At 30.8% G+C, this 12,190-nt stretch overlaps 2 protein-coding genes and 1 pseudogene across 2 annotated transcripts; 1 reads left to right on the forward strand and 2 right to left on the reverse strand.

The window, feature by feature from the left end:
- On the forward strand, nucleotides 2,777-3,920 carry LOC109351104 (cytidine deaminase 1-like). Its single transcript, XM_019592456.1, has one exon. The coding sequence runs from the start codon at nucleotides 2,833-2,835 to the stop codon at nucleotides 3,814-3,816; it is 984 nt and encodes a 327-aa protein (XP_019448001.1). The 5' UTR covers nucleotides 2,777-2,832; the 3' UTR covers nucleotides 3,817-3,920.
- Nucleotides 8,014-10,509, reverse strand: LOC109351106 (phospholipase A2-alpha-like). The gene is made up of 5 exons (XM_019592457.1): nucleotides 10,387-10,509; nucleotides 10,218-10,343; nucleotides 10,094-10,136; nucleotides 9,865-9,990; nucleotides 8,014-8,335 (listed from the first exon to the last, which is right to left on the reverse strand). Exons 2-5 carry the CDS (start codon nucleotides 10,338-10,340, stop codon nucleotides 8,160-8,162), a joined length of 468 nt encoding a protein of 155 aa, XP_019448002.1. The 5' UTR covers nucleotides 10,341-10,343; nucleotides 10,387-10,509; the 3' UTR covers nucleotides 8,014-8,159.
- Nucleotides 11,650-12,190, reverse strand: part of LOC109351105 — a 2,553-nt pseudogene continuing 2,012 nt past the window's right edge.

Raw genomic sequence — 12,190 nt, forward strand, 5'->3', positions numbered from 1 at the left:
ATTCTATATCTATGTATATGTATTATCAACAAAAACTAATAAACTAAAAGATAGATAAAAAAAAGTAAGGTGAAGAGAAGTAACATCAAATATAACTAAACTAGATGTGATGTCCTTGTCTTTGAGGGTGGACGTAACATTTCATTTGTGGGATGGTGGACCATGAAGTTCTAAGTTAATGACAAAAGCTGTCACATGCAAACATCAAAGTCATGTTCCAACCATCAAGCACGGATTAATGTAAAAATTCCATTTGAGTTTGAATCCAACTATAAATTATACATGAATTTAATATGTATAGAATATAGTGTAAATGTTTTTTACACTGTTAGTAAATCATCGACCTTTAATTTATTAACTATCAAACAAAAGAATACAAATCAATAATAAATTATATATTGACAATATAAAAAACTGTATACTATCAGTACATAAATTTTAAACTCATTATATATCATCTAGAATGGCACATTGCAGAGTGGTTTGTGAATAGGTAGTGCAAAATGCCATTGGTGCCCTGCTTTAAGTATTTTATCATCAATTCCCAAACACATCTTTACGATTTGTTTTCTCAATTATTGAGGTTATGATATGTCCTGAAATTTAGTTTATGCATTCACTAGACATATACATCTTGTCTTGTGCGAGAATAATACTAGTGAAGTAGAAAGTGACAATTTAATTGGTTAGGTGCATAATCATAAACAATTAGAAGTGGGTATTGGATTGTACTAATAATAGATTTCAAATTATGACCATAGATTTTTTTGGATGAGAAGATATCCGAAAACTAGAAAAATATGACAATTCACTTTGTACAATAAAATGCACGTACAAAGCATATAAGAGTGTACCCTACTTAATTATTGTTATGTAATTTTGTTTGATGATTTTCTCATATCATCATTTTAATTGTTAAGACTCAATTTAAGTCTTTAAGACTTTATTCCAAATTATTAAGTCCCTTGTATAATTGATATAATACAATATAAAAATTGAAATAAAATATTTGACATAAAAATTAACAGAAATTTTTTTATTTATTGTTAACGTATGAGTTTTACACATTATCACTGTATCATCTACAATTCATATTTAATTATCATTGACTCTTCAAAAATAATACAAATGAATGACAGATGATGTACTGACTGCATATAAATCTTTAGGTTAACAATACATAAATATTATACTAAAAAATTAATGATATATTCTGAGAAGGAGAGACTGTAACTAATTATACTAATACTGACTAGACACTTAATGAAAAATATTAAACTTAAGGCTCTAACTGAGACAGGTAGTTACATTGCACCTAGTACTCTCTTAAGACTACATATGATGATGTCCTAATAACATTCTTTAAGGAAAACAAAGAAGTAATTTAACATTAGAAAACTGAATCAAACATTTACCAATACCTTATAACATCAATTTTCAAGACAAACAAAGTTTTTTTTTTATATTTCATGTCTTTAATTATGAGGACAGAATCATATATGTTTCACACTAGCTTTATGTATAAAAGTTCTATAATTGATCAAGAGATCAATTTCTTTTAAATGAACACATAAAAATATTGCATCTTGATTAATTAAAATACTTAGACACATAAAGTGACATATAAAACGAGACATCACTATAATACTTAACATTGATCGTGGTTCAAACTATGATTAATTAATTGGTTAATAGAATACGTATCTGAGTGTGAGATTACTCATCCTATCCTACAATCTCACCTTGCAAATTTGAAATGTAATATAATATATTAATAAGCAGTTAATTCAGTAATTTGAAGTCTCCTTGAATTTTCAAATATTTGTGAAAATATTACAACATGGCAATATGGTTTAAAAAATGAGTGTAGTGTCTATGTATTTTTAGTATCAAAATATATATAATTATATCATTCATTATCGTTCCACCCCCATCATTCAGACGTCCCATCTGTCTGAGTGGTCTTCTCTCCCGACCAACCGAGGCCCGAGCATGACCAGTTGAAGGACTTAAGCAGGCTCATCACCATTGACCGACATACTAGGTCGGGATTGGGACTGGTTCGATTTTGACACGCTACCAATAATGCAGTGTCACGCCCATGACAAATCCTACCTACCCTCCTGCCAGCACCACAAGGACAAGCCTGAAATACGGTCACCAGACCTGCCACCAGCTATAAGTCAACTATGCACAGGGTACGTACCTGCCAGATCCACCTAACACAGGAAAAACATCCATCGACAGACCCAGACAGTCGGTCATGCCAATAGTACATTCTAGAGTCACGTCATCCATATCAACCATTATAAATAGGGGTTCCCCAACATAAAGTATCTCTATATCTTAATGTTATTTGTTCATCACTTATCATTGTTACTCTTGCTTCTTACATATTGCTCCCGAGCACTACCTCTCCGATCTCTTACTGACTTGATCTCAGAAAACATTTTTAGGTACCTCTACCGGCTGGTCCAAGTCAACCTCTACTCAGTCACCCGTAAAGAAGTCTTACCCGGATCTCCTATCCAACCACTTCGATCAACTACAAAAGAACAACCATTCATTTGAATTATTTTTTTTATTTTTGAATAATTATCAATGATTAAATATGAGTGAATGATACAGTAACAATCCAAAAAAGATAAAATATGAATGGTAGGACAATGGCATATCTTCAAAGAAATTAATTCTTTAACTAAAAAGAATAAAGAAATTAATTCTTTAACTAAAAAGGAGTAAGATATTGTTCTTATTACAACACTTCCTTTTCTTTCTCCAAACTAGGAACTAACACACTTTTCTCTTTCTCTCTCTCTTTCATTGACGAAAATGGATCAAAAACCGAGATTCGTAATCTCAGCATCAGAAGCTGAATCCATGGCCCAATCAATCGGAACCACCCTCCCCAACCTCCTCCCTTCTCTCGTCAAACCCTCTCAATCCCTCGCCCGTCCTCCCATCTCCAACTTCTCCGTCTCCGCCGTCGGCCTCGGCGTCTCCGGCCGCATCTTCATCGGCGTCAACCTCGAATTCCCTGGCCTCCCTTTACACCACACCGTCCACGCCGAACAGTTCCTCCTCACCAACCTCTCCCTCAATGCCGAGCCTCTCCTCCTCTCCTTCGCCGTCTCCGCCGCCCCCTGCGGCCACTGCCGCCAGTTCCTTCAAGAACTCCCCTCCGCCCCTGACATCAAAATTCTCATCACTTCTCATGATACCCCTCTCTTCACTCCTCTCTCTCACTTTCTCCCTCATCATTTTGGCCCCCATGACCTTCTCCCCAAAGGTGCCCCTCTCCTTTTAGAACCTCGCCATAACAATTTGTCCCTTCTTCCACATACCCATCATCAAAATTTTGAATTTTTACACAAAGGGGTTAATGGGTATGCAACAAATCCCGATCCCAAGTTAAAGGTTGAATCTTTTGAAGATGCCACATCTATTGGAATTAATGGGTATGCTAGAAATTCTAATGCTGAGTTAAAGCTTGAGGCTTTGGAAGCTGCTAATAAGTCACATGCACCTTATAGTGGGTCCCCATCTGGGGTGGCTCTATTGGATTGTGAAGGGAATATATATAAAGGTTCTTATTTAGAATCTGCTGCATATAACCCTAGTTTGGGGCCTGTTCAAGCTGCTTTGGTGGCATTTGTAGCAGGTGGTGGTGGTGGTTATGATCAGATTGTGGAGGCTGTGTTGGTGGAGAAGGATGGAGCAGTTGTTAAACAAGAACAAACTGCTAGGTTGTTGCTTAATTCAATCTCCCCAAAGTGTCACTTCACTGCATTCCTTTGCAGTTCTGGACCTGATTGATTCAATAAGGAACATAATTGTGTGTACAAACAAATGAAAATGTTGTTATTATTTTAGTGGATTTGATTTGGAACCAAATAATAATATTAAATCCCTTTATTATATTTCTACTATTTGTAACTCTTAATCTGTTTCTGCAACTTCAAATGTGAGGTATTTCCTTTTCTGTTTCTGAATTGTATACATGAGAAAAGAAATACATTTAAGCAGAAAAAGAGTAGCACAACCAAAAGTTCACAGCTCAGGAAAATGCACATTCTTTTAGGATCAATATTTACTACATCAGGATCAATCATCCACTATGATCATCCTGGAAATATTCCAATCAAACGGTTCATAGAGCATTTTTGATATGATTCATTTCTATATGCCACAAACCTTCAATAGTAGTATCCTTTCACATACCTATATGGCCCACGTTTTATTGCATATATAATTTTTTATTGCATGCCTATAAGCCTTTTCAATGTTACTTTTGGGAAATAGTTGATATCAGTGTCATCCCATCAAAAGCATGAGTTCATCTCCTCTCCTGTACCGGAGAAATCAGTATTGGAATATGAGGTTGAGAATTTTTGAAAGATTTTTTATTTATTTTTAATAGAAAATAACATGTAATCATAGGCGTTAATTTTTTTTTCGACCACATGTCATTATTCTATCCAGCACTGAACTCTCCAGTACCGGAGAGGATCCATCTCCCAAAAGCATGGGCTATACTGTCATCTCTATAAAACTTATGTTTCACTTGAGTAAGGATTATAGATAAATACCACACAATAATACATAAAAGATAATATGTAATAACATTTTTATCCATTTGTTTACTATAAAATCACATTTTTGTCACTAAAAATATGAGTAAAAATAATGATTTGTCTCTTCATTAATAGAGAGATCATTGTTCGGAGCACTTAAACTTTTCGGACCACGTCTCTTTTTCACTCCAATGGCGTGTGGAGCTTCAACATTATAGTAAGCTTTACATGGCACCTTCTATTTATTGCAACCATTATCAGTGGCCTAATGATATTATAACACTTTTCTCTCACGCCCCATTCTCCATCATCACAGTGTCAATAATTTCCTTGAGTTTCCTCACACTTGATAACCATTTCCAAGTGTAAAGGACCAAGATGTTGGACAAAGATCACTTATCCTGAATAATGTCTCATTTTTATTACATTTTATTTTTAAACTTTTTATTTATTTATTTATGTGACAATATATTATTAGTCTGGGATAGAGAATGAGATAATATTTGAGACAGATGATCATGTTCCAAGAGGCAACTACAAATGTTTCTTTATCAGTTATGGGCCAACTATGATCATACACTTTATGTGAAAAGCAATTGAGATTTAATATAATTTTAAGGAGTTTGAATCTATTTGTTAGGTTGTTGTTATTATAACAACAATTTTCTTATCCTTCTTGTCTAAGCAAGCAACTCATGCATATTCTAAAGAATATTGCTGGTTTATTGAACATGACTAGGTACATATTCTAAACTTGCACTTGATTGACATGATTAGATGTTTATAGAGTAAAATGTCAATTTGGTTTATGAGATTGACAACAAAGGAATTTGGTTTATAAAAAATGTCAATTTGGTTATCAACTTTGCACGCCATAAGCCAATTTGGTATCTATGGGAACCATAATTTTATGGTCAAGGACCAAATTAATTTCCATGTAGTCTTTAGACCGAATCGAATCTGAATGATCAAATTTACAGTTTTAAATCCTCAAATCAACTTCTTTACTTACGAGAATAAAACTATATACATCTCCTTTTCTCATATCTCAATAGATGAGAGTCTCATATACTAAACTGCCGCTTCAAATTACAAGTAATATTATCAATATATGCACTATCATAGATTAAAATAACATAAATGAAAACAAAATCATTCCAATTTGGATGAACAATATATTGGTTAATTTATCAGTAAATCATTCAATCATATATGACTCAAAATAAGAGATAAGGATTTGGTATTCTAAACCATATCTCAGACCAATAAAAACATGTAATGTTAATTAAAAAAATATTAATTTCAGGATATCATTTATAAACTTCAGATTCTATAATAAAGTCTAATATGATAAAATATGCTCATTTACCAAGTGAAAATAAATAGTTACACAATAAACATGAGCAGCATGAAAACAAGAGATACAAATTGATGAATATCTCGCATGCTGAGATTTAATATCTTTTGATCACGAGTAACGTGAATCAGAGAATCTTGTTTGTTATCTAATATTCTCTCTAGTCTTTTACCATGTAAACTTATAGTATTATTATTATATATATTGCACAAATTAAACATGCAATACACAAAGTCACAAAAATTATATACGACATAAAAGTCATATTGTAAAAAAACTAGGAAAGTGAAAACTAAGTATCAAATATGTTTTGCTGTTTCAAAAGAAAAGATGTTTGTGGTCCTCATTGTGACCATACTAAGATTTTCAACATTCCCAAGGTTAGTTATGCTAACGATATAATTAAGAAAAAAATTATGCATCGACAGTTTATGAGTTTTATATACTGTGAATATAAATGAATAATACATGATTTACTGACTTGTATATAAATTTTTGCACTAATAGTGTTAGATATTACGCTTTATAATTAAGCCTTTTTTATTTTTAATAATGACATTATGAGTCTTATACTTCTTTGTCCTTTGCGAATTAGGTGAGATTTCTTTGTTGTATATTCAGAAAGCAACATCCTAAGTTATTGTTCATTAATTAATTGTTTCAGTTTTTCACTATGGAGATAGAAATCAACGAAGAGGTCACGAAGTATGAAGTTATAAATTTTGTGCAAGGTAAGAAGAATATATCTTTTTAGCATTATTATAAATAGTATATATTGAAATGTGGTTAATAATTACACGTTCTAGACTTGTATTTAATGGGAAAATTTTACTATAGTACGTGTTGAAAGTAACTTTTTATTTATGATATGGGTCAGAGAAAGGATACGAATATTGTGACAAGGGTGATACTATAAAAGTGAAGGGTGAGAGTACTATGGCATATGATGAAGTTAGAGCCAAATTCGGATATGGAGTTATCAATAACTATGATAGAAGGGATCCAAAGGAAACTGAATACATCACTTATTTTGATGAATGAGAAAGTTGGGTTCTCTTGAAAATACTTACAATTTTTCATCAAATAATTAATTTTAGAGATAATTAACAAGTTCAATAAATGATGCACTCATACTATTTGTTGGTTCTTTTGATATTTAGTATTTATAAAAAAAAAATATTGTCCATGTTTTGTTACTATATTTTATTTCTTATTGTTTTTTATCAGAATTTCATTTTTTATATATGATCAAAATTTCAATTTATTAGTTGTAATTCCTATTTCTTTGGATGATGTCCAAAATATTTCAAAATCATATTCTTCCCCAACTTACTATTCCCTGCATTACATTTTCTTACATTTTAGGTAGTTTTATGTGAATTAAGCAATATGGTCAATTGTTAAATATTTTTTGATACTATTATAATATTATTTCACCTTATGAATAAAAAATAAATCTTTTTTGGGATGTATGATTGTATCTCACAACAATTGTCGCTCACATAAATCAAACATTTAACCGTCTTTCTAGGGATTTAACGAGACCTTATACCAAGAAAATTATCATTAATAATGAAGCTAATTCATTTTCTCATTCTACTCAATTAATTATGATTTTCTCTTTGGAATGAATAAATAAAGTTTAAGTGACTTGACTTAGAGGAGTTACTATTGGGATGAGAAGAAGGATTCTTTGTCCCACAATATGTTTTTATATTCCTAATCAATCACATTTCTTCAAGTAATATAAAAATGTTATTTTGTATTTTTAAAAATATTCTTCTTAATGACACTTTTCCATTGGAACACGATATGAAATTGGAACAGAAATGAGACAAGTGATATATGTGACCTCAAAACTCTATGATAATTTACATTGATACTTACGTGTTGCATCATAGTTATTAAACCTTCTTTGGCCCATATTATCATTGTTCATAGTTTCCTCCAATGAAATTATGAAAAAATAACCTTTCAGAATTGAAAAGAGTTATATCATCAAACACCAATTAATCTATCCATTCAAAACGCAATTGTATATTTATTAGGAGATGAGGGACCATAAGTTTAAAACGAAACCAATGAATAACTAAAGCATTATTGGAGTTTGATTGATTTGGTCATATAATATATCAAACCAAAAAAAACAATAGAAATAAAAATCATAAAAATATAATAAATGTCTTTTGTTGAAACTTGAGAGACATGTAACATTATTTTCTATATATCTAGGGCTTGTGGAGAACCCTTCCAGCTAATAAAGCTGCTTCCATAACAACATGAATAACTTCAATAACATCATCAACATTGCATGTATTTCCCTTGAATGTTGGTTCCCCTGAGTTCTTAAATTTCTTCATACAATTTATAAATGTTTGGCTGCATTCTTGGCTTAGGTAGTCATCTGCATAAGATAGTATCACCAAATAGCTTATAAATTACTTAATTAGCTTATTTAGTAAAAAATTAAGTATTTATTCATTATTGGTTAAGTGGCTTATTTCAATAAGGTAGAAATTTATAAACTTGTATTTGATAGCTACTTGAGACATTGAGCTAATATTTGTCAAACAATTTCAATTTACTTAGTTATTAGCTTGTTTTGTCAGCTTTTAGCTCCTATTTTATAACGTTTTGTGCTTAATAGAACATTATCATCAGTTTCATATTAGTTCCATAATTGGCTATGGTTAGACTCACCAACCACATTTTATAACATATGCAAACAATAAATAAATCTTTATCCCACAAAGTGAGGTCGACTGTATCAATCAAATAATGTCATAATGTTCTATAGCAAATAGACATAAAATCATGAACATGTTTATGTCTAATAGAACATGTTCATAATTTTTCTTGGCATCCCTATTCCTTTGAGAATTGGGCTAATTCCCATTTGATCTATTCTCCTTTCAAAACTTATATCAGTCTCTTCCACAAATGTCCAAACTATCTAAAATGTGTGATTCTATAATCTTTTCTATAATAAGAGATGCTCCAACTTTCTCTCTAAATGTAAATAAATCAATTTGCTTTTTATTGTTTAAGAATTATCAAACCTAATAATGTAAACTCTTCTATGAAAGAATTAGTCAATTATCATTGTCAGTGTAAAGATTCATATACAGACATTACATTATTCACAATTTATTTCTATTACTTTCTTTAAAGAGTCAATGATTATCAATAAGAATAGTAGATGATGCAGTGATAATATATAAAATTCATACACGATTGGTGCATATATATTTTTCTCATGATTATAACTAAATTGTCCTCTTCAGCATATTCTTTGAGTGAAGGAAAAGGGAGATGCCATAAGGATCACAATCAAGCCAATTAATTAACTTGGTTATGTAGGCTTTGTTGCCATTTGCCAAGTCCAAATTACTCAGCCAAGAATGAAGTAAATGAGATAAAGGGTTATAATTAGTTTCTATTGATGTGCATAAACTTCATCACATATACCAAACAAAAGCAATTTAAGTATGTAAAGAGTCCCATTCAGCCACACCTACCATTCCTATTAAAGAATCATGACTGAAAAGTTTTATCCGAATCATACTTTTTTTTGTGAAAAATATGTATGTATTTCCATCATCGATATTTAATTATTGTTGACTTTTAAAAAAAATAATCCAAATGAATAGTGAATAATATGGTACATCTGTATATATATTGTTAATACATAAATTTTATGCTCTACTTTTTTTACTACCAATAAAACTCATATGGAAAATGGTGTATTCTCTTCATACCATAAGTAGAATAATAATTAAGATGTTGTTTCAAACTTCAAAGGGACTTGATAATACCACTTACATAGTATCAGATCTGAAGTTAGTACTAGTGAATTAAATCTAGAAAAGCAAAGTCATAATAATATAAGATGTTTTAATTAAGAAGGAAATAAAAAATGTATAGAACACTCACCATTTTTATCTTGAACACATTGATCATGTTTCATGCAACAATCATCAAGGCCATCACAAGGTTTCTCTCCAGGGCATCCACTATACAGAAGCCCACAGTATTTGCCATATCTCAATAATGGAGGCACTGTCTCATATCATCATAATTAATAAATAAATAAATAATAATAATAATAAAAATACATACATCTTTGTCTCTAATATAAATAATAAAACAAAGTACTAAGTACCTGAGCAAAACTTAGACTCACATTGTCTGCTACAATCTTTGCTCTACATATGAAACAACAAATAATAATAAAATGATAATTTAATGAGTTCAAGGAATTGATGTGTTAGAACATAGAAGTGTACCACAGAAACAGCTACTCCAGTTGTTTGAGCTCCTATGTTAAGGGCACTAATTTGCAACAAGTTGAAGGCAAAGGTGCAAGAAAAGAGGACTAGAACATACTTAAGGGAAAGGGATAGAACCATTTTTTGTGTGGAAAACTAAGATATAAAAAAAAGTAAGATTAATAATTTATGTTGGTGAAGGTTGGTTCTGCTTAAAGGGTATGGTTTATAAGGAGAGAGAGAATGAATGAGAGGTGTTTTTTATATATATTTCATAGAGAAAAGAGTGAAGACTATGTAGCCAGAAAGTCATAAAGAAAGAATGGAGGGTAGTGAATTATTTTTTGTTTAGTAGTGGCTCGTGACTGTGTTGTTGTTCTCATATTAGATTGTTCTCATTTTTTTTGCACTGTTCTTCTTGCCATAATTAATTGTTTTATTTATTATTGATAAATTATTAAACATGTTTTTTTACAACTCATATGTGTTGTTGATACTTGATAGTGGATTCAATTTATGGTATAAAATAAAGAAGAAAGTGTTATTAGGTGGAAATTATGTTAATTCTGTGTCAACTAGTGAACAACTTAGATTGGAAGTAAGCTAGTGTTCATATTTCAGCTAAGGAACTAATACATCTCGAAGTTTGTGGCTGCCATTTTTAATAAGTGTTGCTCTTAGGAATCGAGTATTCGACCTTGGGAATCCAGCGAGTGAGTATTATTATGATTAGTGAATAGTGATAATTAAATATTCCATTAACTAACTAATAATAATATTAGTTAACCAGTAGAATAAGATGATATAAATAAATTATAATGTTTGTTTATTGTTGGACTAAGCCTTACGATTTTGTTTGGACCACCCAAGTTGTTTCAAACCCAATGGATATACCTCACTACCCAAGTTGTTTTTTGTCATGTACATTATCCATTCTAGTGTAAACTAAGTCTCTTAGTGGACATGATATTGAACATATGATATTTGGAAGATTCTATCTAATATTGGAGAGGCAAATACTATAAAAATAAAAAGTAAAATGACATGTTATGACACTTTAAACCTTTTATTTATAATGAAATAATTTTTTTACTAGTAAAAACAAGAACTTTTATCTCTAGTATTGGAGAGAGTCTTTGTTGACGAAGTTGATACTCTTTTGAAAACAATCCATTGCGAAAACATTGGTGGCAAAAATGGTAGCTCTTAGTCACAACTTCTAGGGAAAAAAAGGTTTTCATCGAAATTATACTTGGTAGTCCTGATAAAGATATCAAACTACCCCTTTCATATAAAGATAATACTTTGCTTGACAATATATCATAAAGATGATACTTTGACATATACATATAAAAATAAAATGTATTATACTTTATTAATTAATATTGGTTTATAAGTGACATAAATCTCGTATTGGATAATTTATAACTGTACAATAGTATTCGATTAGTGAAAGTGTCACCACTTACACCCCAAATACATCTACACCATGATTACAAAATACTAATTGTACCATGCATGTACTTAATTGAGAACAAATAAACATGTGGAGTAGCATTAAACTGATGCTAGGATAGGTGCCAAGCTTTTCCACCATTCATATTGAATTTCTTGAGCCTCCCAAAGAACATGACCACAATAAGGATGAACTTGCCTTGGCTACTCCACTTACCTGAAAATCCTATGTATGAATCTTTACACTTAACTTCTGGTTTCAGTTGCTTTATGCAGCTGTACCCTGTTGTGAATCCTACATTCCCATATGCACTGCACATTTTATCCCAAGGTTTATTAATCATTACCACTAAAGTAAGTAATATTATGACAATAATATTAGTGAAATTTGTATAAACATATATGCATATAATCATAACCAATCAAGATTTAAGTATAGGATACTAATGAAATTCTGATTGTACCTATATAGGAAAAATACCTATATAGGTATTGATGGAAAGATAAAGATATCTTTGTGTAAAATGTAATATATA

This window comes from Lupinus angustifolius, chromosome LG06 (genome assembly GCF_001865875.1).
Source record: "Lupinus angustifolius cultivar Tanjil chromosome LG06, LupAngTanjil_v1.0, whole genome shotgun sequence".
NCBI lineage: Eukaryota > Viridiplantae > Streptophyta > Magnoliopsida > Fabales > Fabaceae > Lupinus > Lupinus angustifolius.

What these genes read in the sequence shown, in the direction of transcription:
- LOC109351104 (XM_019592456.1), top strand. Translation starts at nt 2,833, where the DNA reads ATGGATCAAAAACCGAGATTCGTAATCTCAGCATCAGAAGCTGAATCC.
- LOC109351106 (XM_019592457.1), bottom strand. Translation starts at nt 10,340, where the DNA reads ATGGTTCTATCCCTTTCCCTTAAGTATGTTCTAGTCCTCTTTTCTTGC. An exon ending in CTGGAGTAGCTGTTTCTGTG is followed by an intron (nt 10,137 to 10,217) that starts GTACACTTCTAT and finishes TTTCATATGTAG; the next exon opens with AGCAAAGATTGTAGCAGACA. An exon ending in ATGTGTTCAAGATAAAAATG is followed by an intron (nt 8,336 to 9,864) that starts GTGAGTGTTCTA and finishes TATCTTATGCAG; the next exon opens with ATGACTACCTAAGCCAAGAA.